At 44.2% G+C, this 27,084-nt stretch overlaps 2 protein-coding genes and 1 long non-coding RNA gene across 6 annotated transcripts in view; 2 read left to right on the top strand and 1 right to left on the bottom strand.

The window, feature by feature from the left end:
- The first annotated feature begins 831 nt into the window (after positions 1 to 831).
- On the top strand, positions 832 to 22,090 carry ZNF507 (zinc finger protein 507). Its single transcript, XM_053271563.1, has 7 exons — positions 832 to 994; positions 5,922 to 8,056; positions 9,760 to 9,865; positions 12,236 to 12,350; positions 14,614 to 14,718; positions 16,122 to 16,256; positions 17,738 to 22,090. Exons 2-7 carry the CDS (start codon positions 5,927 to 5,929, stop codon positions 18,099 to 18,101), a joined length of 2,955 nt encoding a protein of 984 aa, XP_053127538.1. The 5' UTR covers positions 832 to 994; positions 5,922 to 5,926; the 3' UTR covers positions 18,102 to 22,090.
- LOC128334603 (uncharacterized) lies at positions 22,084 to 27,084 on the bottom strand. Its single transcript, XR_008311339.1, has 3 exons — positions 26,917 to 27,084; positions 24,867 to 24,942; positions 22,084 to 23,846 (listed from the first exon to the last, which is right to left on the bottom strand). It is a non-coding gene; the product is annotated as an uncharacterized LOC128334603 (long non-coding RNA).
- DPY19L3 (dpy-19 like C-mannosyltransferase 3) overlaps positions 26,586 to 27,084 on the top strand; it is a 59,924-nt gene continuing 59,425 nt past the window's right edge. For all 4 annotated transcript variants that reach the window (XR_008311338.1, XM_053271568.1, XM_053271564.1 and 1 more), the window contains exon 1: positions 26,586 to 26,703. The gene's annotated coding sequence lies outside the window, so the exon portion shown is untranslated. The remainder of the gene's footprint in view (positions 26,704 to 27,084) is intronic.

Below are 27,084 nucleotides of genomic sequence, written 5' to 3'. Positions count from 1 at the left end.
AGCTGCTACACATGGGATTAGCGACGGGTACGCCTTAGAGAAATATAGAGAGACATGAAGTGCTCTGTGCAACAGAAAGGTGGACCTGTCCTTTGCTTTCTGAATACTAGGTATTTGGTGTGTTACTGTAAAACCCATACCCCGGTATTCTGAAACTTGCAGTATGAGGAATGAAGTGCTTTATTACCAGCTGAAAAACGTAATGGTCTCTATTGGCCATGGTCTCTATTGGCCATTTCATTCATTCATTCGATTTCTAGAGAAAACGTGTTAACGACTATACAACAAATACGTATATACCACTTTTCAACAAAAGTGTCCCAAAGCAGTTTAGACAGAAGAATAAAGTAAACGAATAAACAGAATGGCTAAAATGGCTCCCTGTCGCCAAAGGGCTCACAATCGAAAGAAACAGAAGACTGACACTCGGTGACACCAGCAGCCACTGGAGGGATGCTGTGCTGGGGATGGAGAGGGCCAGTTGCTCAATAAAGAGAACCACCACTTTAAAAAGGTGCCTCTTCGCTCAGTGTAGGAGCTGCGTGGTCCAGCAGCAGCAACTGGTGGGGCACCTCGCTGGTCCTCCTTGGGGACCATCCCCAAATGGCCTCCCAACAAAAAGGACCCGCTTAGTCCTCCCACCACGACCCCGTTCTTCTCTGCCCCATTGCTCTAGCCGGCCCGCATGGCTGCATCGGCCAGTTCGCCGGGCCTAGCGCCGCTTCTCCGCTTCGCAGTCCCGTTATGGTCTCCATGGTAACAGGTGGTGGGCGGGCAAGAGGGGAAGGGAAAGTCGGATGGAACTTTCACTCTCTGGTCACCTGACCGGGTATCGCGGGCCACGTGATCCCGTTTCCATCGTCGCCATTTTGAAGCGGCGCTCGCCCAAGAAGGGGAGGCGGAAGGGGGGCTTTTTTCCCCTTTTCTTTTCGCCCTTGTGGGCAGGTGGGCGAGAAGGCATTGCGGAGAGGTGTGGCCCGTTGGGGCCCTGCAGGTACGCCGGTGGGTCGGAGGGGGTGGCGTCTGGGGACAGGAGCGATGAGAGGCGGAGGGAGGGAGCATCCTCCGGATGGGGCAGCCTCCCTGCAAGGCGAGCCCTCCGAGCCCCCACCTAGCAGGATCCCAAAAAGGGCTTGTGGCGCCTGGGAGGTAGACGGACTTCTGGGAACAGAAGCTCTTGCGGATCGGAGCCCACGCCGCCCAGTGCATGAGCCGTTTTCCTCCGTTGGCCAGATACAGGCACTCGTTCATCCCTATGTACTTGGGCTTAGAAGGGGGGAACAGTAAACAGTGGAGCCAAGCTCTGTTTTCATCGTCTCCTCACTCTTTGTAATTCCTCTGCTCCTGTGAGTGTAAATTTCTCTATAAACGGGTAAGGGAACGTCATCTGATCCAGGAAAGCTGCTGCTACCCTCAGTCTGTTATTCTTTAAGGTGCTGCCAGACTCTTTTTGCCTTGTTTTTGCTGCAACCCACTGCCTTGGCTGCTCCCTCCCTCTAGAATTTGCCTCCTCTCACTATTTACCTGGGAAAGCCTCATTATTGGCTTTGCAAGAAGAGCCAGATTTCTCTTCTCTCTGCCCCTTTGAGATAGCTACCCCAAATTCCTTGAGTCCTCTAGATGTGGGTTCGTTATTGTTCTGTCAATGTCTGTTGTGCTTGACAGAGTAACAAGCACAAAAAATGAGTACTTGCTCTGATGAGCATATAATCTAAGAATTTATACACCCATTGTCAGTTGGCAGCTTTAGAACGCTCCACCTTTGCTCAGATTAAAGCCCCAAAACTGAGTAGATTCTGTCATCTGCTAATTCTCTGATTACTCACACTTCAGATCCAGTTATTTGTACACACTCTTTTCCTCCTCCTCAAACCAATTAGTTCCATGAGCTAAAAAAGGTTCCCCCAAGCTGTTCCTGTCCTTGATCCTTTATGTTTCAGTTACTGTTTATTATCGTTGCTAGCTAGATCATTGTAGTACTACTTAGCAACTTGACTTCCAGTTCCTGACTGACTCTCTCAACTGGTTGAGAGAGGGGTGATGTAACCCAAGGCTTCCAGTGAGCTTCTAACTAGCTGGGATTTTTGGACTGCAATCTCCCACTTTCAAGTCTAACCTTCCAATGAGCTCTTCCCACCCTTACTTTGTAAGGCAGGACTTCACAACTTCAGCCCTTCTGCAGACGTTGGACCTCAGCTACCATCATCCCTGACTATTGGCCTCTGGGGCTAAAGGGAGTTATAGTACAAAAACAGTTCAAGGGGCCAGAGTTGTGTAGCCCTGCCTTAGGGGATGCACACACACACACACACACACACACACACACACACAGAGGCACCTTTCTTTAGAACCATTATTCATATCTTGGGAAAGAATTTTATTTGCTGTCTATTTGCTGAGTCCCCCACCCGTTTAGGTCTACTTGTGCCGATATCAAGACCACTCAGTCAACAATTTCTGCTCTCACCATCCTCTTGTCCTGAGATTCAGGAGAAGGTTCTTCATTCTTCCCAATTTTCTGGTCCCTCACCCAACTGTCTTTCTTTAGCTATGTTGGTAAGACTTCAAAATGCAAAAGGAAACCATATTTCAGGCACTCCATTTTCAAGCAAGTTGTAAAAAGGAATAGTTAATGCTTTCTTTATGCTGGAGGTCGTAGTGAGCCAACACGTTCTTATCAATCTAAGCCAGGGGTTCTCAACCTTGGGTCCCCAGATGTTGATGGACTTCAACTCCCATAATCCTCAATCAAAGGCCATTGGGGCTGGGGATTATGGGATTTGAAGTCCAGTAACATCTGGGGACCCAAGGTTGAGAATCCCTGATCTAAGCCTTTCGACTTAAGTGTCAATAATATGTTTGATTTTAAATTTCATTGAAAAGCCTGAGAAAACAGGTATGTCTTGAGGGTCTTACTAAAAGCAAACAGAGAAGGAGATGGTCTTATTTCAACAGAGAGCATATTCCAGAGCCACAGAGAAGGCCCGGTCCCGGGTCGCCACCAAACAAGCCGGCGGCAACCGTAACCGGACCTCTCCAGATTATCTTGATAGATGACAGGGTTCATGACAAAGAAGGTGTTCTCTTATGTACCTCTTAAGATATCCCATGTTTAACCAGCCTAAAAGAACAAAGGAGGTGCCTGCAAGGGAACAGGTGTACAGATTATAGTTAACCTGCAAATGTAACAAGAAAATAAACACAAACACACTTGTCCCAAGTATGGACAGCAAAACCCAGAACCTACTGTGGCAAACATGCACCTTTACTATGAAGCAGATGCACAAGGTATCCATCCTCCTCTTACATCTTTTGCAAGGATGAGTAAGAGCTAGCAACCTCTGTATCATGTTTCACTCTTTTAAACAAAAATGCACCTCCGTTTCTTTTGGAGTTGACATGCCTCCCTCAGTACTAGACAAGTGTTGAATCTCCTTTCCACATTAAGTACATTTTTACGCATGCTACGAAACACATTTCTCTTGTACAAGGTTTTTGATGGCCAGTGTGCTTAAAAATCAAAGCACTGAAACTACCAGCATAATCCTAAGCATAGTTAATGTACCCAGGGTTGCAGTCTGGTTTATTGTGGCCTGAGCTCTCATTGGCTTGTCCCGGCTCATCAGATACAACAGTTACCCCAGATAAGGATATGTGTTTGAGTTTTAAACACTGTTCTAAAATGGTAGCCAATATTTGCTGGGTGTAGCACCTGCTGGAATAATGATGAAATTGTTCTTGTTCTAAGGTTGAAATTGTTTTTGTTCTAAGGTGTGTTCCTCCTTTTTTTGGATCCAAAATGATGTCATTTTAAAACTGTCTGCATCTTTAAAAGATATGTCAAACTCTAATGTCTTATTTCCAGGTTGTCATTTTGTTGCCGCTGCAGCAGTGCAAAGATGCGTGTAGATGCAGATGTTTCTATAGTTTTCACACTATAGGGAAGCCAGATGGGGGGTTATTTGTGCTTAATAGCACAGTATTTGGGGCAAAGCAGTCTAAAAGATGAAATATAGTTCATGCTAAGCTGAATAATTGCTTCATAGAGAATGCAGAGTGTGTGGCAAAATTTCTGAGTCTGGAACCATTGGAGAATGTCCAGGTCTTACAGTAACTTCTTCTGAGCAGTTTTTGTTACACACCAAATTTGCATGGTATGGTTTGACCACAGAGAGATCCTTCTGCCTGAAACAAAACTATCTGAAAGGAAGTCGTGATTACATCTGGGGCCATGTTTCTATTTCTGTACGCTTACAAATTTCATAGGCAAAGTTTAAACTCAGTACAAATGAGTAACAATTATCCACTCAGAGCAGTTACATACTTTAGAAATCTTTGATCAAATATTTTGATTATGTAAATACTTAATAACTTCAGCTCCCAGCATCCCCAGCTGCAATGGGCTTTGGCTGGGAATTATGGGAGTTGTAGTCAACAACATCTGATATTTCCTTTTAGAGGGAACACTGGTCTGCATTGGCATATCAGGATGACATCATCCCGCCTTGGGGTTTTCTTTTAACGAAAGGCAGTATAGAAATGTAAGAATAAATTAAAAAAATAAAAAAATCACTAATTTACCAGCCTTTAAAAGAGCCCTTAAGACACATTTTTTTTAGCCAGGCTTTTAGTAATCTTTGAATGCTTCCAGTTGTTTTAACAGTTTGTCTTATTTTGTTTTTGTTCTTTTTATTTTTGTGAACTGCCTAAAGCCTTTGGAGTAGGTGGTATATACATTAAATAAACAACTGCCTCTGCTAATTGATCACAAGCTCAGCTGAGACAAGTGGTGGAGTTGGCAAGCAGAACAGCTATTACGTGTCCTCCTTTCCTCCTAAACAACTGCATTGGACAGAGAGAAGTCTGATGAGGGTTAGGGTGGCAGTGGTGAAGGGCACTCTTTAAAAGTACATGAGCGCCCATTCGTGGGTTAAGATGGAAAACAATTGTTTGTATGAAGGTGCCTTAGATTGAGTCAGACCATTGGTGTGATTGACCATGGATATTGAGACTGTTCTCCTCAAGCAAGCCTTTGATGGCGAAAATACTCAACTCCTGGTTCTTTAATAGTGTTTGATTTTCACATTTGACTGTTCCTCCTGTAACTTTTTATTTTTTCTTAATTGAAGCCCGCTTTTGAGAACAACGACTGGAAGGTGGGGCTATCCCCAAATAAATGCATTCCTCTTGGTCAGTATTGTCTGTACCTCCAGAACTTCAAGCAGGGCTCTTTCCCGACCCTCCCTGGAGATGCCAAGGGGTTGTCTAGAAGTAATGCCCACTGAACCTAACAGGGCTTAGTTACAAATAACTAGAGTTAAGTTATGCAAATAGAACAATCTTTTCTTGGAAGTCAACCAATCAGGCTTAATCCTGCTAGATATTTATCCCAAATTACAGTCTCCCAATATCGCAGGATGTTTACACTAGCCCATTTTAACATGTTCCCTATTGCAGTGCTTGGAGGAAATTTGAAAATGCTCAAAGATTTTGCCCCTGCGCATCAGGCACTATTGAAACTGCAGCTCTTGTCTTACTCTATTGTGAGCTGTGTGGGGATTCTCGCTGGCTTTATATTTCCCTGCTTTTAAGCAATTTTCCAGGTCATTCGGATTTCTTTTATCTAAGTTTTTTGCTATCAGACCAGAAAGATGAGACATCCCTAAACGTCACCAAGTTCTGCTTGACTGACAGTAAAATCTGGCATGTATTCTGCATAGGGGTTTAGGATACAGCATTGTTTGTGTTACTGTATTGTGTCTAATCTACTGAGTCATTTGCTGGTCTGTGGCCGTACCAATAAAGATTGATTTATTGATAGAGTTAAGATTAGGTCATAAGTCATATCTCTGTCTTTGTGCTCTATGAACTTGATGCTTCATTTAGTAACAGAAGTATTTTTATAAATCACTCTCTTTCAGATATTATGGAAGAGGGAAGCAATATTACTGCACTGGTCTCAAACTTTGGAGCACAAGAAGCTGTACTGATCTCTGAAGCAGTCGTAAGCCCTACTCCAGAAAGTGGTGAAGACCAAAAGAAGTGCAATCCTGATCCACTCATCCAGGTCATCCAAAAGCTGAGCAAGATCGTTGAGAGTGAGAAGTCGCAGAAATGCCTCTTAATAGGGAAGAAGCGCTTGCATCCTGAGGCAGCAGTGCTACCATTTGACTCGCAAAACCTCCCAGAGATCCCAGCTAAAACGATTGAACTGCCTGCCCTGGGCACGATAAATATAGAGGATTATTACATGACAGACTGTCCTCCAAGTAGAAGGAAGGTGGTTTGCTACCAGTGCAGCCTTTGTAAATCACTGTCTCCCACTCTTCAGCTCTTAAAAGAACACCTGAAGCAACATGGTCAGCAGAATGAGGTAATACTCATGTGTTCGATATGCAATTTTGCCACAAAAAGCCTAGAAGAGTTTGAAGCTCACGTCCGACATCACCCAGAGAATGATGACAAAACCAACTGTCCACCAAAAGAACAGCAATGCATAAGTCTCTCTAGTACCACTTTGCATGGGCCAGTGGAAAACTTTGTCAAAGCAGGCAGTGATCAGGTGGCACAGCTTCAATCTACCCATCTGACTGAAAAGGGGAGACGGAAATGGTATACTTACGAGCAATATGGCATGTACCGATGTTTAATTTGTAGCTACACTTGTGGTCAGCAAAGAATGTTGAAAACACATGCCTGGAAGCATGCCGGTGAAGTTGATTGTTCGTATCCCATATTTGAGGAAGAAAACGAGCAAACTGCTCCGCCTGATTCAACCGTATCAGGTGTTCCTCATAACATTGATACTGTTGTGCTTTCATTAGAAAATAATGAACTGGGTCTCTGTGGTGACCAGGCCGTTCAACTCCATATTTGTAGCCCTGAGCAAGTGACATACAAATCTTCGCCAGCAGAAGTGACATACAAATCTTTGCCAGTGGAAGAACCTATAAAAGAGGAGGCAGCCCAAAGTCAGCCAGCTGGTTTTTCACCCACAAGAAAACTGTTAGAGGAGACTATGTCCGACATGGATGTGGAACAAGAGAATTTGGTCACAGACAGCTTGCTTTCGTCAGCCCAGAAAATAATCAGCTGCAGCCCAAACAAGAAAGGTCACGTTAATGTCATAGTGGAACGTTTGCCGAGTGCTGAAGAGCCTGTCCTGCAGAAGCCTTACTCGATGGACACTGACATGGAGGCAGAGAAAAAAATAATCTCGGAGCAGGCGATACGATGCGATAGTGCAGGGGATGTTTATCATGTGGATAAAAATTCCGTGGAACTTGAAGAAGTAATAATAGGTTGGAGTAGCAGCTCAGAGAAGAAAGATGGCGACTTAAATCTTAGTAGAACCAAGGCAGCTGATGAAAATGCTCCTCCCACACGAAGAAGAACCAATTCAGAGTCCCTGAGGCTGCACTCGCTGGCTGCAGAAGCGCTTGTTACAATGCCTATCAGAGCAGCGGAGCTAACCCGGTCAAGCCTTAGAGCCTTTGCTGAGGTAAATTCTTTAGGCCCCGACACTGGGCAAAAGCCAACTGACAGTGGCTGTGGTTCTAAACTGATAACGTCCCTTAAAACGGAGGAGCTGACGAGCCTCAACCAAACCGACTGCACTTTTGTGGAAATCCAAAAGGACAAGCCAGAGTTGACTGAAGGCCCCATTAAAATGGGCATTAGCATGTCTCTGCTGACTGTCATTGAGAAACTGAAAGAGAGGACAGACCAGAATGCCTCAGATGACGACATTCTGAAGGAGTTGCAAGACAATGTACAATGCCAACCCACCGCAGATGCCAACGGGCTGGGAAACAACCTCGTCGAATACATCCCCAACGTGGATCGCCCCTTTCGGTGCCGCCTGTGCCACTACAGCAGTGGCAACAAAGGTTATATCAAGCAGCACTTGCGGGTGCATCGCCAAAGGCAGCCTTATCAGTGTCCGATTTGTGAACACATTGCGGACAACAGCAAGGATTTGGAAAGCCACATGATCAACCACTGCAAAACACGAATGTACCAATGCAAACAGTGTGAAGAGTCCTTCCATTACAAGGTGAGCAGTTATGCTGTCTGTAGTCTGGGTGGCCATCTTAATCACTTTGTTCTAAGCAGGGATCCACAAATTTAGGCTTAGCTCCTCTGCCAGCCATTATTTGTGCTCACCGCCAAGCCCCTCTCTTCCCTTAAATCCCTTTCTGGCACGCAGGCAGAGGGCTTAGGAGAGAAGAGGGTCTTCTCTCACTTGCGCTGGGGCATGGGGAGGGTAAGAAACAGCGGGGAGAGAAACAGCGGGGAGCCCTCTCCTACTGCTCAAAAAGGATTCCCGCTCTTTCTTTCCTTCTCAAAAGTGGCAGAGGAAGTAAGACCTCTTAGGAGGAGGTGTGTGGAGTGCTGGGTGGCTTGCTTGCCAGAGGGCTGGGGGCACTCGCCACTGGCAAGCAGGCAAGAGGATTTGTTGATGCTTATAATCATGCAAACGTATCTGCCGTGGCCTTGCAAAAACGATCTGGGTTCAGGTTGCAGGAGAGGCAATCGGTCCAGACCGATCCAGAAATCGGTCAAGGAGGCATTATTGCCATTACCATACTACTATTTTTATATACCACTTTTCACACACAAAAAGCACATTTTCTCAAAGCAGTTTGCACAGAGAAAGAATAACAAAGAGAAGATGCTTCTCTGTCCCCAAAAGGTTTGCACTCTAAAAATGAAAATACTTTTTAAAATGAAAGTATTGTTTTTAGTGCTGCTGCTTTGTTTTTTGAATTATTATTTTTATGGGTTTTTTTAAAAAATAGATATTTTTATATTATCTAATTTTTGCATTTTAATTATGTATTGTTTTAATTATATTGTAAAGTGCTTGGAGATCATCTGTACTTCTGTATTTTAATTATGCATGTATGCACTGTTTTAATTATATTGTAAACCAATTTGAGATTATTTTAATGAAAAGTGGTATATAAATCGAATCATAAATAAAACAATAAAAAGATACACCAGAACAGCTACCAGAGGGAGGCTGTGCTGGGCTTAGAGAGGGCCGTTGCACCCTCTCTCCTTAATCTAAAGAGAATGGCCACTTTAAAAGGTGCCTCTTTGCCCAGTCATCAGGGGCATGAGGGTCAGAAATAGACTTCTGTTTCTTCAGGGCTGGTGGCAGGTAAAACGTTTGGCCTACAGACCTATGGGTTAAAACAAACAAAATTGCAATGAAATCCTCCACTAAAGCCAAATATGCATTATGACAAATAGGTAATTTGCCCCTCTGCATCTGGTTGTTTCCCTCTAATTAGCTGCTGGGGGAGCAGTGTGGATCAGACCATTGGTCATTCTAGCTCAGTATTGTCAACACAGACTGGCAGCAGCTCTCCAAGGTTTCAGGCAGGAGTCTTCCCAGCCCTATCTGGAGATGCTGCCAGGGAATCTTCTGTATGCAAGGCAAATGCCCTTCCAATGAGCTATGCTCACATCCCTATTTTCTAGACCAGATTTGAACCACCAGAATCCACCCTGTTTCTCTATCCTCTCCTACTTGACTTAGGATTTGCTTTTCTCTCCCTGCCATCACCTATGTTTGTTCATAGACATCTCATCATTTGAATTCTGCTGGAATATTTTGTAATTGTCACCTGTTTTGGCTACCCTGGCCTACAAATGTAAGCAATGGCTGGCCAGGCTGGCACTCATTGCCGCAGTTCAGATTGAGGGCTTGTGGTTCTGTATTGCAGGATCATCTGACTTTTTGTATTCCAGAGTCAGCTGCGAAGCCATGAGAGAGAGCAACACAGCCTTCCAGATATATACTCAACGCCATCGTCTGACAGACTAGTAACATGTAGTGAAGTGGAGGAACGAGTTGGTACTGTTGATCTTTTTGACTCGCTTAGCAATAGCATTGGGCTCATTTTAAATGCTGCAGTCCCCATCTGGAGGCTGCCGAGAAACCCTCCACCATGATGGCACTCCATAGGCTCCACACGTTCCCCATCTGGGTAGGAGGAGTATCTAGCCAGGGTAGGAGAGCCAGGTGCTCTCAATTGGCTGTCGTGTAAACTCCAGCGATCAACGTAGGAGGATGGGAGAGTGATCGTGTGGGAGCTGGGTAGGGTGGGCACGTCCCTCCCAGATTCTCTCCCTAGTATTTTGTCGAGGGTGAACAAAGAGCCGGCCTAACCAGTTCCCGCATCCCACATGATCACTCTCTCCTCTTCCTACCATGAGCTTTGGAGTTCACATGACCACTGATCAGCAGCATGACCTCATCTCTTTCCCTGGCTGGGCACTCCTATGACTTGGATGGGGATTGTATGAACAAGCCTAATATTTCTAAATGTTAATAAGAATAACATTAAAAAGCCCTTTGTCTTGTGCCTCTTCCTGTAACATCTGGGAATCTGCCATTGCCAGGAATGTGTAATCGGCATGCAGATATGTTATATGCAGCTGAAGTAACATACAGTAAGGAGCTTTTAAAAGTTACATCCAGAGAGAGATCACCAGATGGGAGAGCTTTTCAGTGGCCCATACATGGGGCTTTTAAATACCAGTTTCAGGGGAGCAATGGTGAGAGATGGGGGGCATGCCCTCAGCTCTTGCCTGTGGGCTTCTCAGAGGCACCTGGTGGGCCACGGTGTGAAACAGGATGCAGGACTGGATAGGCCTTGGGCCTGATCCAGCAGGGCTGTTCTTATATAATCTCCCATGTACAAGGCTTTAAAACTGGTCAGGGAAGACTTAGGAAGCAGCCCCACCTATTTTATTTATTTATTTACTACATCCCCACAACAAGCCCTATGAAGTGGAGAGAGAAGTGACTGGCCCAGAGCTACGCAGTGAGATTCATGGATGCACGGGGCTTTGAACTTGGGTTTCCCCTCTCCTGGTCCAACACTCTAACCACTACACCACACCACCTTGGTCTCTGAACAGTTTACAATAAAGTAACATAAATTAAAACATTCAACGTTCAAACAATTTAAAACAATGGCAGATCCTGTAAATCTAATTAAAAGCCTGGATGAATTAATATGTCTTCGCAGCCCTTTTAAAAGCTATCAGAGATGGAGAGGCCCTTAATTCTGCAGGGAGTGCATTCCAAAGCCTCGGGGCAGCAATGGAGAAGGCCCGTCCCCTAGTAGCCACCAGGCGAGCAGGTGGCATCTGCAGACGGAGCTCCCCGGATGATCTCAGTAGGCAGCGGGGCTCATAACGGAGAAGGTGTTCTATTAAAACCCCTGGGCCTAATCATGTAAAATATTGGGTGGCTAGTGATTCAATACCTCTCACTAAGCAATAGGCTTGTTCTCACAACCAGCGTTGGGGTAGGAGAAGCCTGCGACCCTAATTCAGGAGTCACATGTGGCCATCACAGGCGTGAATTCTACAGGCATGGGAGGAGGAGCGGGAAATGATCATCTGCAAGCTGGTGATGGAGGTGTGGGGAGTGCTTTCCCTCTACCCTCACTCTGGATTTTTGTACAAGTTCTGAGTTTGCTGTATGGCTCACGAATTAGTGCCAGAGACTTCTCCCGCCCTAATGCCAGTCATGAGAACAGCCCGGATATCTTTTATTTGCCAGCAAACATTATTTATTTCATTGCTCTGTGATGTAGTTCATAAAAGCGTTGGACTGCAATTCATATTTCCTAAGGCAGTGGTTCCCAACCAGGGTCCCCCCCCCCACAGATGTTGATTCACTACAACTTCCAGCATCCCAAGCTACAATTTATTGTGGCTGGGAATGTTGGGAGTTGTAGTTCAGCAACATCTGGAGGGACCCAGGTGGGGAACCCACTGCCCTAGGAAGAAAGCCCCATGGAACACAATGACAGCTGAGTAAACGTGCATAGGATTGCACAGATGTTTCCAGGGCTGAGCTGACATGATCCCTGCAGGGTCGCCGACGATGCTGGGATCTAACTCTTGGGCTGTGGAATTCTGGGAGCTTGCTGGTTGTATCCTCGGTGCCCGGATGCTAATGCTGCCAGAAGCGGCGGCTTCAGTTGCCTGTATGCTTGGACCAGCCTTGATGTATAAAAATATAAACCATACATTCCAAAGCCAAAGCTTCAGGTCAGCTAAAACACAAGAATACCAAGAATTCTTCACAGCTGTTCCTTTTGGTGTTAGGAGGTTACAACCCAACCAAGATAAGCCAGACTGTGCTGAAAGAGAATCTGTGTTAGAGGAGAGGGCTTCTTAACATGTCACTTTTATATGCCACATACAGGGGATAGGATTTCAGTCCAGAAACTTTACAGATGTGACATTTGCGACTACACCAGCACAACATATGTTGGTGTGCGGAATCATAGGCGGATTCACAATTCGGATAAGCCATATAGGTGAGAGTTTCTGTATCTTTGGTTACTGGAAGCAGGTACTTGTTTAAGATACTTCCCCCTCCCCGTGGGTTTGTTTGTCTATTTATTTATGCCAATTCTAAAGATAGAAAATTGTGGGTGATGCTAATTTTGAAGTGTGTCATTTTGTCACTGATCCACTCTGACAGCATATTTAGAATCCACCAACATTCTGCACCACATTACAATACGCCTCTCTAAACTTGTCATACGTATCATTTATTCTCAGCTCAAAAATAAAGGGGTACTTGGTAGGGAAGTTAATGAAACAAGTGGATGTGTTAGTGGTTCTAGCAGTCCTTAATTAACCACAACTTTTCAGAACTTGTCACCTAATGGTGCAGCGGGGAAGTATCTTGCCTAGGGAGCAAGAGGTTTGAATCCCCGCTGGTATCTTCCCCAGGCTATGGGAAACACCTCTATCGGGTAGCAGCAATATAGGAAGATGCTGAAATGCATAATCTCAGACTGCGTGGGAGAGAGCAATGGTAAACCCCTCCTGTATTCTACCAAAGAAAACCACAGGACTCTGTGGTCGCCAGGAGTCGACACCAACTCGAGGGCACAACTTTACTTTTACTTCCAGAACTTAACCAAAACTTAATTAACCACATCTTTCACTGTTTTTCCGGATAGGAACCTAGGAACCTGCCTTATAATCAATCAGACCCTTGGTCCATCTAGCTCAGTATTGTCTACACCAGGGATTCTCAACGTTGGGTCCCCAGACATTATTGGACTCCCATCATCCCCAGCCCCTGTGGCCTTTGGTTGGGGATTATGGGAGTTGGTCCAGTAACATCTGGGGATCCAACGTTGAGAATCCCTGGTTTACACTGACTGGCAGTAGCCCTCCAGTGTTTCAGGTAGGGGTCTTTCCCAGTCCTACCTGGAGATGCTGCCAGGTAGGGAACCTGGGACCTTCTGCAAAGTACATGCTCTGCCACAGAGCTATGGCCCCACCCCCAACCAATGTCCACCACTTGCATACAGCTTCACAGGAAGCTGCCTTATACAAGAATCCAACTGCTGGTCCATCTAGTTCAGTATTGTCTACACCAGGGATGCCCAATCATTTTAACAACTCTACCCCTTCTGTTGCAAAACCTTCACCTCACATGCTTAATATGCACCTACATGGACATAAGACAGCTACCTGTGTTTCTGTGATGGGGAGTAAGCACGTAGTGGTAGAAAACAGAGTTGGTAGCATCAACAACTTTATTTACGAACTTGCTTGTCCTCAGAAGAGTGGGGAGCAGCCTGTACTCGGGCTTCAGTTACCTTTCCTGGGCTTAATTCTGGGAAACCAATGGGAGGTTCCCCACCTGGGCATTTAAGAACCTAACTCCTCCTCTCCCTCATTTTTCCCCAAGGGGGGGAAAGCGTCTAATAAACAGAAAAACACGGTACTCACATTCAGACTAAGTTATGAGAACTCCCACTGAAACTAATGGGACAAGCTTGCTTGTCCCATTAATTTCAGTGAGAGCACCGAGTGCTAATTTTCTGAAGCACTGGTTTTACTTCTGTGCTAATTTACTTCTGCCAGTAAGGCTGAGAGGAGGGGTACGTTCACCTTCAGCTGACACAGCCAGCCAATCAGAAGCAAAGGAGGAGGGTCTTCATCCTCCTCCCTCCCCTTCTGCAGCAGACACGCTTTTTGAGGACGTGTCAACTTCAAGATGGCGATCCTCAGACAGAGAACTAATAGCATGGCTTCAGCGTGGGAAGGCAGGAGAGCTCTGAGTATCCCAGGAACCCTTCAGGTAACCCTCGGGGTACTAGTAGCCTCTGTTGGAAACCCCTGGTGTACACTAACTTGCAGTAGCTCTCCAGGTTTTCTCACAGGGCTTCTCCACTCTTACCTGGAGATGCCAGGGATTGAAACTGGGACCTTCTGCATAGAAAACGGATGTTCTTCCACTGAGCTGTGGTCCATGCAAAAGTGTACCATGTACAACTTTCAGATGGATGGAGCTTTAGTCCTTCATTTAAATAGGTAGCCAACGCCTCACGCAACCTCTGACTGGTGACCTAATCCCCCGTGGGCCTCTCCTTAAGAAGAGCTACTCATTTTGATCTAGTTGTACTGATAAGATTCCGAAATGAATGATAAATGGCAGGACTTCTTTGAATTACTGTCAAAATGTCCGTCTCTCTTACTGTACTGTCTAGCGTTGTGCTGGCACATGAGTTATAAGCGAGGCTTTTTGGGGAATTGATTGCTCACTTGTTTCTTCAGGTGCCGAGTGTGTGAATTCGCCACAACAAATATGAACAGCTTGAAATGCCATATGAGGCGCCACCCGCAGGAGCATCAGGCAGTGCAGCTGATGGAACAATTCAAGTAGGTAAACCGTGTGAGGTTGGCCAAGGCTATAGCTGAAATTCTTGAGTTTCCTTGAGGCACACAGTTTGCTTGGCGAGGGCATCGTCGACTTTTTCTTTTGAAGTTATAAATTGCTGCTATTATCAACGGGTGCTTCTGTTGGCGCCAGGCAGCGGATATCCTGAAAAGAGACGTCCTGGAGCTCTGGAAGCCAGAGGCTGCTCTCTAAACATGTTGGAGTGGACTGTGGCTGCTGGTTGCCCTGTTGGAACTGCACTGCACACATCCTCAGAAGCAGGGGTGTAGCTAGAATTGCACGGGCGGGGCGGGTTGGGAATGGCACAAGGGTGGCCCCGAGCTTGGGGGGTGGGCGCAGTGGTCCCTCTCATTTGTTTCATCCGTGTGCAGAATGAGTTTTGTTCTGGGCGGCAGTATCAAGGCAGCGTGTGCGCACCTGCATTCAGAGTGGGGCCTTCCTGATTCAACCTAAGCGGGATCTAAAATGAACTGAGCGGACATCCAAAAACTTGTGAGCATGAGCACATGACTTAGAGGAAACGGTGGAGTGGGGCTCGCTCGCTTGGAGACGGCATACACTCCCACCTCCCTGATTCACTGCCATGTTCCTGATCTGAGATTTCATCCTAGCTTCAAGGAAGATGAGCCCTCTCCAGGGGGTATAAGTAGGTAGTAGGTATATATGTTTCACACACACACACGGAATGTACATGTGTAGGTGTGTGTGTGGAAGTGTCTGCTTGCGTGGGGAGTGTGTGATGCCTCTGAGTACCAGTTGCAGGGGAGTAACAGCAGGAGAGAGAGCACGCCCTCAACTCCTGCCTGTAGGCTTCAAGCAGCATCTGGTGGGCCACTGTGTGAAACAGGATGCTGGACTAGATGGGCCTTGGGCCTGATCCAGCAGGGCTGTTCTTATGTGATATGGGGTGGGGGGGAGGACGTGCCAGGAATATTTTGTTTTTTCACCATGTTCTTGTGCTTCTTCTGCAGCACAGGCTGGTGGAGGGGAAGAGGAAGTGGGGGGCAGGGGCCCATCTTGGCTTTTGCCGCCAGGGCCACTCCAAGCTTACTACGCCACTGCTCAGAAGCACACATTTTTATTTCCTCTGCATTTCTCAGGTATTTGAAGCATGTTCTGGGTGTGGTTTCTATTTCCCCCAGATCAGATAGGGCTTGGAGAAGAGAACCTGAAAGAATTACTTTTATAGCTCTGGCTACACTTTGATACAGATGCCCTGTACGTGATCCTTAACAATATCACTTAAAAAGTGATAACAGGTTTGGGTCAGGACTGAAGGTAGAGGGTGTGTAGAATTTACAGTTATCAACATTTTTGACTGGACAAATTGGTTTGATTTTTCATTTATAACCACTTTTGTTTCCTCTCATTTCCCCCACTCCAGATGTTCCCTTTGTGGATATGTGTGCAGCCATCCTCCTTCCTTAAAGTCTCATATGTGGAAACATGCAAGTGACCAAAATTATAACTATGAACAAGTGAACAAGGCTATTAATGATGCAATTTCACAAAGTGGCAGGTGTGTGCATATTTATTGGCAGTCTTATTTATGTCTAAGGCTACTTGATAGTACGTGGTGTACTTACAATATATAGTTACCTTGAAGTGTTTCCATATAGGCAATTCCCAAACCCCAACCAACCTTCAAACTACACTTTTTAAAATCCTGAGTTCAGACAACAGTTTGGTGCATGACGTACAGATAGAAAGTGTAGCTGGGGAGAAGAACTGTACAGGAGAACCACCAGGAGTTCCTGCTCCCGCGAGTAGTGGTACTACTACTAGTAGTGCTGGTACTCCCTTTCCTACTACTACGAGTAGTGGTACTACTTCACCTATTACCGTGAGTAGCGTGAACTCCTAGATCAAGGTAGGAGGAGGGGAGAGTGGTTGGGTGGCGGGGAGTGAACATGTGTGTGATCGTGATTGTGTGTGTGATCATGAAGGGGAAACTGTCCAACTCAGCCAGGTTTTTCCTCCACCCTCAATAAAATGTTTGGGAGAGAAACTGGATAGGGTGTGCCCGTCTGACCCAGCCCCCACCTCCCGCACGATCACTCTTCCTTCCTCCTACCTTGAATTTGGAGTCTGCACAGCTGGCTCCCCTACCCTGGCTAGATCCTCCTCCTATCTGGATTTTGACTGTGTGGTCTAACCTATTAAATTATACAAGATGTTTCCCTTTGCCTTTTGAGTCTGTGGCTTTGCGTTCATTCCTTTTAAAAGGGACCCAGGAACCAGACCTCTCAAACAGAATGCACAGTTTTTGCATCTTGCAATATGTGCATTGAACATAATCCATGTTTAACTGTACACATGTGCAGATCAACCACGTGTATTCACTGCATAATATGTGAATAGCTTTAGGGATCAAAGACAGTCATATATTATTTTTTTATTATTATTATTTTACATTTATATCCCGTTCTTCCTCCAAGGAGCCCAGAGCGGTGTACTACATATTTGAGTTTCTCTTTCACAACAACCCTGTGAAGTAGGTTCAGCTGAGAGAGAAGTGACTGGCCCAGAGTCACCCAGCTAGTTTGTTTTTTATGGCTGAATGGGGATTTGAACTCGGGTCTCCCCGGTCCTAGTCCAGCACTCTAACCACTACACCACACTGGCTCTTCCTTATTCCTTCCTTATTGTGTCCTGGCATATACAACGGGTATTTATATACCAAATACAACAAATATTTATATACCACTTTTCAACAAAAGTTCCCAAAGCAGTTTACATACGAGAGAGAGAGATGGCTCCCTGTCCCCAAAGGGCTCACAACCTTAAAAAGAAACATAAGGCTGACACCAGCAACAGCCACTGGAGGGATGCTGTGTTTGGGATGGATAGGGCCAGTTGCTCTCCCCCTGCTAAATAAAGAGAATCACCACTTTGAAAAGGTGCCTCTTTGCTCTGTTAGCAGGGGACCTTGTACCAAACCTCTGAGGATTGCCATCTGTTCCATGCAATAAATACAAGCCACTTTCTTCCTATTTTTAGGTTCCCAGGACAGCTACCCGAGAAGCCGATAACTGAAGCTTCTGAAGACGGTTCAGTCCCTTTGACAAGTAGCTCAGAGGGCCCATCCCTTTTGGATGCCGCCAACCAGACTGCAAACAAAACCACAAGTTCTGAAGAAAATCAAAACCTTGGTTCCATAACACATACCTCATGCAGTTCAGACAAAGCCACTGCCCTGCCCCACCTGGGCACCGAATACTGCGTTCTGCTCTTCTGCTGCTGCATTTGTGGATTTGAATCCACCAACAAGGAAAACTTGTTGGACCACATGAAGGAGCACGAAGGTGAAATCATCAACATCATCCTAAATAAGGACCACAGTGCAGCTCAGAGCGTAAGCTAGGCCAAGCTGCCTTTTGAGTAAGTGCTGTTTGCCTGCAACATTACCTGAAATACTTGCGAAAGAGAGGAACTGTGCGTCATAACAGTGAAATTCCCAGTTTTTGCGACGCATTGACAAGAAACCAGATAATTTCACGGCAAGGCTGAACAATTAAGTACTCCATTTAGGGAAAAGGTCTGTCAGCTATGATCCCCTGCCAAGAGAGCCATTTTCCGATGCCTGTTACTAATCCCAAGCATATGAATATAATAGGAAATTCACACTAAGGTGTTAACTTAAGAGGTTTACCTTCCTGCCTTGAAACTATTGAAATGGTGTCAAATTCACTTCAAGTAAATATCCTTTTCCTCCACTTGTCATGGAGGTTATAATGCAACAGTATACTAAAACTTCCAGGGAGAAAGGGAAATGGAACAACTTCTTAAGCCTTATTGTTCCCAGCTTAACTCCTTCTTTCTCAGAAAAGATTTATAATTGCTACCTGATACAGGTAGCATAAAATAATTTGCAAAATTGTTTGGCTGGCTGAATACCCTTTTTATTTTATTTTTTGGTCTCAGTATGACAGGCTGCAGTAAAAGATGCTAGGAATGTATGTCTAAATATGTCCTCTTGGGACCCTTAACAGTTCACCAAAACTTTTTCATATTATCTGTATATTGATATGTATCCAGACACTTAACTAGTAGTGTTTCATTTCAGTGTGGTGCTGGAAGTGCCATAATGTGGGGGAGGCACAGCAGTAGGAACAAGTGGTTGTGGGTGAACCAGACTTTGAAACAACTCAAAGAAAGGCTTATCTCTCTAGCATTTCAAAATCCAGTTACTGAGTTCCACTGGAATCGGACTGAAACTCAGTGGAAGTCCCATTAAATGAGAATGTCGTCTTGTGTCCTTGTTATAAATTGACCCCTAAAAGTATTTTATTCTTTTAGTGTACTTATCCCCTGTAAGGCGGTCTTTCACACCTTGCTAAATATATTGAGCATATTTATTTGGCTGCAGTCCTTCATCAGTTCAGCCACTTAACTTCCATTAACGAGAGTCCAGCAACTTGTGTTCAGGACTGCAGCCTCTGGCGTTATTTTCCTCATGACGTTGGCATCGTACTTGAACTGGGTGGAACCACTCCCAGTTCCCCCTATGTCACTGCATTTCCCTGTGCTCTGATGGTTCACTGCTTACAAGCAGACTGTATGCAATTCTGCATTGTTTTCCAGGAGCAGCAGAACATAACTTTTTGTCTATTTATTATCTATTTATACATTTTTGTTAACTGCAGTGAGCTAAAAGCTCAGGTTTCATGGTGCTACTTAAGTTTGGGGTCTTTTTAAAAATTTTCCTGACTTTTCTAAACTGTGAAATTGGGCAAAAGGAAAAGATGTTTTGTGTATAATTTTCAAGAAGCTTTAAATGCTGACTGCAGGAGAACCTCAAGGCATTTTGTACACATCCCGAACTAGAATTTTCCCCATCTTTATTTCCTCTGTTGTTAGTTTCTAAGTGAGTACAGCAGAACTTTTTTTTAAGAGTATTGTCACATTACCTACAGTTTACATAAACATTTAAGATATATGAAAGATGGAATTTAGAGTTTGGGTGCTTTTGCATCGTCCTTGAGGAATAGAGCTCATAGTGGGCAATTGAGGGGGAATGTTGAATATTCAAGGTACTGTATTTGGGTTTGGGTTTTGTTTTTTCTTTCTATGAAATCTTGGTTAGGGTGAACTTCAACTGCAAAACTTAATGAAATATGTTTGGCTACTACTGTTACCTTTTTTATTCAATCCTTGCATCCATGTTGTATCCGCAGCATGGAGTTTCAACATGCCTGGAAACAGGACATTATTGGGCAACTATTTATTATCTGAGATCCTACAAAGTGTATTAACATTCCACCTCCTATCTTCAAAGAACCTATTTGCTGCAGTTAGTTTAAAGCTTACTAAAAATTACCAAAGCAGTTCATTTTAACTTAACATTTCAAAACCACAGTGGCTACTTTGCCATTAACGTTTTATTTTCTCCATAATGGATCATGCCTCTTTGTTACACTACAGGAAAATTGTGAAGCTACGAGCTTATAAAACTAGTGATATCCTTATTGAAGTTAGCTATTGATTTTTTAAAGCATGTAAAGGTTTTGTTTGTTTTGATTAGAATGAATACAACATGTGAAGAACAAGTGAAATGAATTGGGAAGGCTAGAAAAGATATATGTATTCTGCTTTTTTTTTTCTTAACCACCATTTCTACATGTAATCTTTTGTTAACTCTTATTGTTAAATAGTAAAAGAGTATTTTCAACAAACAGACTGACCATAGTTTCAATATTCAAATCTCATATTGCCATTTGCACAGAAAAATGAGCATACTTCATACTGACTGTTTGTTTGGTGTGCATATGTTGCTCTCTGTTTGCACACTCAAATGTACACAACTGACATGTGGAAGGCTTGAGGCTGAAATCAGTTTACAGATCATGTTACCTGCCTTGGAAAGTGTTGGGGGTGTGGTCTCTTTGGCTGTAGGGATTTGTCTGTGTGTGTGGGTTTGGAACTGTTTTTTGTTTTTGTTTTTAAGAGCACTTTTCAGACATATGGCATGTCTTCCCTTTCTATTACAGGATTTTAGTAAGATAAAATGCTCACACACGTAATGCTAATTATAATATTTGTTTCATTTAACTTATGTAGGAGCAGATCCAGTGCTCTGAATTATGATTTCAGCCTTTGTTTTAGGTGTTATGGTTCCATTATGAACTAAGTTTCCATTTTTTACTTCTGGCTGCAAGACCTACATACGCTTTCTTGGAGTAGATTGCATTGAGATCAGTGGGCTTTATTCCCAACCAGGTATGCTGCAGATTTCACTCTTGCAGTGCAGTGCTCACCCAGGTAAATGCTTTCAATAGATCACCACTGCACGTGCTGCTTAAGCTGGTTTGGGTTAATTCTAGATAATGATATAGACTATAGCGGTTATGGGATCACACCTGCCTGTCTTCAAGCCTGCTGAATATTTACACATTATAAGTAATGTCTTCATAGGGTAGGGCCACACTAGGTTGGCCCTCCTGCAGATGTTGGCCTACAACCCTTGTCATCCCTGACTTGGCCACTGTGGCTGAGGATTATGGGAACTGTAGTCCAAAAACAGCTGGAAGGCCATAGTTATGCAGTCCTAGATAGGGTCCACATGCAGAAAGTACAGTGAGTGTGGGCCCAAATTCTGTACTTGTTAACCTGTATACTTTGAGTCTTGCACATGCAGATTCTATGCAAATGTTGCATCCGATGTATAGGTACTTCAGTGGGTCTGGTAGTAAGATGAGCAGGCCTGGTGCTCCACAACCACCACCCCCAGTTATTGCATTCTTAATTGGTTTGAGCCTGGCCTTAGATTGCAACATAAGCAACTTATTTGGAAACCTGCTAATGGAATCAAGTATGGCTTCCCCAATAGAGGCTGCAGCTCTCTGCATTCTTCTGAGCTTGAAAGACAGAGTGGAATTCAGCCAGTTACTGCATTTTTAAAGCACTTATTTAATCATTTAAAATAAAAATGTACAGTTGGTGCTCAAAGTAATGTTAAAATATATTTAATAGAAATTTGCATTTGATATTCATGGGCATGGGTACATATATTTTTTTAAGAAAAGGAATTGTAATACTGTGGCACTGCTTTTTATAGCCAAAGTATAAAACTTTTAGGAAACTGACATGTAAAAGACTTGCAGGTATGTCTCTCGCTGTATCTTACTGATAGGATGGCTTTATTTTATAAGATCTTTCCCGCACATTAAGCTGCATGCCTTAAGTTCTCTCTAGGATTGTCTTGTTTGGAACTATGAAGCAAACTTTGTAGTACTACTTTGACTACCTTCTGAAATACTGTACATTGTTAGAATAATTTATTTTGCTTTACAGAAGTTTTGTCATGTATTGACTAATTGTATTTTGGTAATAAACTCTTTTTTGTTAAACACATCTATTCTGTGTTCTTTATTTTATAAAATTCAGAACTGGGCAAAGGAAAGGGTTTTAGGTTATTCGTTAATGTAGCTTTGTTATATAGGAACATAGGAAGCTAGCTGTCTTTCAATGAGTCAGGCCATTGGTCCATTCTCAGGATTGTCTACACTGACTGAGAGTGGCTTTCCAAGGTTTCAGGCCAGAGTCTCTCCCAGCCCTAGCTGGAGATGCTGCCAGGGATTGCACCTGGGACAATGCAAGCAGATGCTCCATCACTGTGCTACAGCCCCACCTCCTAAGGGGAACATCTTACAGTGTTCACATGTAAGCCAACCCAGTCCTTTCCTTTCAGGGAAAATTAGCACATGAAGTTGATGATGAGCTGAATTTTAAATACTTTCCTATTATGGAATTGCCCAGATTAATGAAAAGCCTTTGTCCTTAATAGGTGTATACATCAAAGCTTCTTGATATCTTCAAGACAGCATGACCACTGCCTGTATTTTACAAGAGCTGGACTTCTGGCCTTTGTGACATAAGAAGAAAACAGGATTGGTCATGGAATATTAAAAGTACAAAAGAAGCCGGATTCTCTGTCCAGTAGTTCCGGCTCTAGGAAACAGGATGCTTGGCAAAAACTGCTATGGTGCCGTTTTGTTTATTTTCACAGACTTTTCTTTATTAAATTATGTTAAATTAATAGCCTTTCTATAGTAAACATCTTCCAGGTGCCTTACAACTTGAGTTAAAGATTGCAACAACACATAAAAGATACTAACAATACCAAAAAAGCTGTTAACTAGAGAAGCAATCAAAACAGTTGGTGTTAATTACTGTTCAAAAGCTCAAGCAAACAGGACAGACTTGTCCCAGAGCCTAAAAGGTAGCTAGGTGAATCTCCTAGGGGAGGAAAGTCTACAGCACAGCTGGGGCATCCTCACAGAAGGTACCCTTCTGAAGGTAGCCACTGAAGGACTATGTATATTGGAAAACAGACGCCTGAAGAATGGGAGGAGAGCTGGTCTTGTGGTAGCAAGCATGAATTGTCCCCTTTGCAAAGCAGAGTCCATCCTGGTTTGCATTTGAGTGGGAGACATGTGAGCACTGTAAGATATGCCCCTTAGGGGATTGGGTCGCTCTGCGAAGAGCACCTGCCTGCTTGCATGCAGAAGGTTCCAAATTCCCTCCCTGGCATCTCCAGTTAGGACAAGATTTTTTTTTTTTATAGGACAAGATTTTTTTTATTGAACCAACAAACTACCAAAGCATACAGTACGTTGCCAAAGCACAATTATATACAAAGTGGTTGTTTGTACATGATATATCTACAAAGCTTTACACACAAGGATTTGGAAACACACAAGTTATGAAGTATATGCAGGTAGTACTGTAACTCGGGGGTGGGGGATTACAAGGCACATCAGGTAATCGGGGAGGTTACGTCCGACGTCCATTTCCACAATTTGTCCCATTGGTGTTTAGAAGAGATACTCTTGTCTTTTTGCACATAACCATACAAACTTTTCCAGAAGAGATTTACTGTCTCATCTGCGTGAACCTCTTGGTCGCGTCTTCCCTCCCTATTCCTATGCACGAGCATTGCATAAATGACATACAGGTTTACTAACCTGATTACGAGAAGGGGGACGTTCCAATTCCCTAGTATGGGGGCACCCGTTCCTGAGAGAGACTCCTGCCTGTAACCTTGGAGAAGCCACTGCCTGTGGTTCCTGAGCTAGATAGACTCGGTATAAGGCAGCTTCCTACGTTCCTATGAAGAAGAGAAGTAACAAATGATTCAATGTGTCAGATTCTGCAGCAATTACTCAAAACGAGTAGTGCACCAAAGGCTACTCGTGGATATCTATTCACATTTGTTTTAATTGATTGCCAAGAAGTTTAAGACTGACAAAAGGGTGTATATTTTTATACAACACATTCTCCTCTGGAATTCTGTGCCACAAGATGTGGTGACAGTCACCAACCTGGATGGCTTTAAGAGGGGTTTAGATAAATTCATGGAGGACAGGTCTATCACTGGCTAGTAGTTTGAGGGCTACAGGCCACCTCCAGCCTCAGAGGCAGGATGCTTCTGAGTACCAGTTGCAGGGGAGTAACAGCAGGAGAGAGGGCATGCCCTCAACTCTTGCCTGTGGGCTTCTCGGAGGCATCTGATGGACCACTGTGCGAAACAGGATGCTGGGCTAGATGTACTTTGATCCAGCCCTGATCCAGCAGGGCTGTTCTTATGTTCTTCATTATTTCAATTAGGAACATTTTCCTCCATTTTTAATATATGGCAACATTTTGCACTATGAAAACAATTGCAATGGAGGCTTTACTGCATCAGTGGAAGACATTAGATCTCTTGAACAGATGAATATGCCCTCTGTGAATAATAACATTAGAAGAGTCTTAGAAACACAGGAAGCTGCCAAAGTCAGAACTTTGGTCCATCTTGCTCAGTGTTGTCTACACACTGACTGGCAGTGACTCTCCAAGGTCTGTGGACTGGCATAAGACATGATGGATGGAGTGACTGAATTATTTATAATACTGCCTTTTATAAAACTCATCACACGGTGGTTTACAAAAATTAAAATACAAAAATTAACTCTTAAGACAAAATTACAAAAAATAAATTACAGACAAAATTACAAAAAATACAATTTAAGATGTAAGTTTTGGGTGGTAGAAAAATAAATAAGTAAGTAAGTAAATAAACAAATCTCCAGAAAAGTTACACAAAAACATTAGAATAAAACAGTAAGAACCATTTTTTAAAAAATACCTCCAAGAGGTCCAGTTACGGTTGCCACTGGCTCATTTGGTCTCTGTGGCTGCCCCGGAGCTTTGAAATATGCCCCCTGTGGAAATAAGAGCATTTATGTCTTTGCTTTTAGGAAGACCCTCAAGGCCCACCTGTTCTCTCCAGCTTTTAACTGAAATTAATCTCAAACTGTTTTAATGGGTTTTTTAATTTTATTTTATCCCATGAAATGGTTTTAATGTGGGTTTTTTTATTCTGTGAAGTTGTTTTTACTCTTGTGTGACATTTGTTGTCTTAAATTGTGTGCATTGTCTAGAGATATACATATCAGGCGGTATAGAAATATGTTTATTTATTCAAACTTGTAGACTGCCCCAAACTTGTGTCTCTGGGAGCAGTTTACAATAACATAAAAACAGATTAAAAAGGAAGACCTTCAACCCATTTTTTTTAATTCATTGATTTTATACCTTTGTTACCTACTTGGGGAACAGTGTGGGCGTGTGTGTGTGTGTGTGAAAAGCAGTATACAAACATTCACTGTCTTGTCTACTGCACTGTATAACTTAAAACCACAGTCCGGTTAAAACCCTTGGGTGCTGCGGTGGGACGGACAGAAACCCAAGACTTTGAGAGACTATGGAAAAGTTGCCAGAGATGAGGAGAAGCTCTTCTCACTCTCCGCTGGCAGCACATCCCAGAGGCAGAGGGTCCAAAAGAAAACCAAAGCAGCAACAACAACAGCAGCCAGGAGAAAAGGAAGGAAGACCAGGCAGGCGAGCAGGATTCCCAGGAGACCCCTGCCGGCCCTGAAGGGGTTGTAAGAAATAAAATAGGTTGAGAGACACATAAAATATGTGTGCATAGGTTTGAGACATACACACACACACACATATTTATAATAAATATGTATGCATGTTTATGTATGCACCCCTGCTAACTTAGCAAAGAGGCACCTTTTAATGTGGTGATTCTCTTTATTTAGCAGGGGGAGAGTAACTGGCCCTATCCACCCCCAGCTCAGCATCCCTCCAGTGACTGTTGCTGGTGTCTATCTCATGTTTCTTTTTAGATTTTGAGCCCTTTGGGGACAGGGTTCCATCTTATTTGTTTGTTACTTCTTTGTATAAACTGCCCTGAGCCATTTCTGGAAGGGTGGTATAGAAATCAAATTAATAATAATGATGATGATGATGATGATGTTTGAGACACATATACACACATATATTTATAATAAATATGCATGCATGTTTGAGACACATATACACACATATATTTATAATAAATATGCATGCATGTTTGAGACACATATACACACATATATTTATAATAAATATGCATGCATGTTTGAGACACATATACACACATATATTTATAATAAATATGCATGCATGTTTGAGACACATATACACACATATGTTTATAATAAATATGCATGCATGTTTGAGACACTTATACACACATATATTTATAATAAATATGCATGCATGTTTGAGACACATATACACACATATATTTATAATAAATATGTATGCATGTTTGAGACATATATAAAATATATAAAGGTTTTGACACCCACCCCGCCCCAGGACCGCTCAGTGACCCGCTGCACCACACGCACCCCCAAGCCTCCTCTCTCCACCCCCCCCACCCCAAAGTGACCCCCGCAACCCTCCCCTGTCCCCTCCCCTCCCCGCCTCCCCCCTCCCTCATAAGCAAAGGGAGGCGCCTCCTCCTCCTCCTCCCCCTCCCCCTCCCGCCACCGCCGCCTCTCCTCCCTGCTCCGGCTCCGAGGCCAAGTGGCGGCTCCTTCCATCCCTGCCAGCCAGCTGCGGCCGCGCGGCCAGCCCCTCTCTCGGTAGGTCAAGGGCTGGGGCCCCTCGGGGCAGCGGGGGCCAGCCACTGCGAGGGAGCGGGGGAGGCTGGCAGGCTCCAATGGGGCGGCGCAGGCCGCGCAGGGGAAAGGCGGCGTGGTGGGGGGAGGCAGCTAGGCCCGCGCGGAGCCCCCTCCCCTAACCCCCCCCCCCAGCTCCCGTCTCCAGTAATGGCGCCCCCGCCCCCCGCCGCGCACCTCCTCCTGGCTGACCCCCTCCTCTCTGCGCTGCTCTCTTCCGCCCTTCCTCTTTTAAGAAAGTCGTATTAAATTGGGCAAAATGCTACTTTTCTCCCCCTCCTCAGCTGCCGGGGGGGGGGGGTAGGAGGAATGTTGTGGAAGGAGAGCCTGTAAAGGAGGACTGAC

Source organism: Hemicordylus capensis, chromosome 9, assembly GCF_027244095.1.
Source record: "Hemicordylus capensis ecotype Gifberg chromosome 9, rHemCap1.1.pri, whole genome shotgun sequence".
NCBI classification, from domain to species: Eukaryota; Metazoa; Chordata; class Lepidosauria; order Squamata; family Cordylidae; genus Hemicordylus; species Hemicordylus capensis.
Note: the sequence above shows the minus strand (reverse complement) of the source record. Positions and strands in the feature narration are given on the sequence as shown.

Excerpts from the sequence above, each read along its gene's own strand:
- ZNF507 (XM_053271563.1), top strand. The coding sequence starts at position 5,927 with ATGGAAGAGGGAAGCAATATTACTGCACTGGTCTCAAACTTTGGAGCA. Across the intron at positions 12,351-14,613 it reads AATTCGGATAAGCCATATAG|GTGCCGAGTGTGTGAATTCG; the intron begins GTGAGAGTTTCT and ends TTGTTTCTTCAG. Across the intron at positions 16,257-17,737 it reads GCAATTTCACAAAGTGGCAG|GTTCCCAGGACAGCTACCCG; the intron begins GTGTGTGCATAT and ends TCCTATTTTTAG.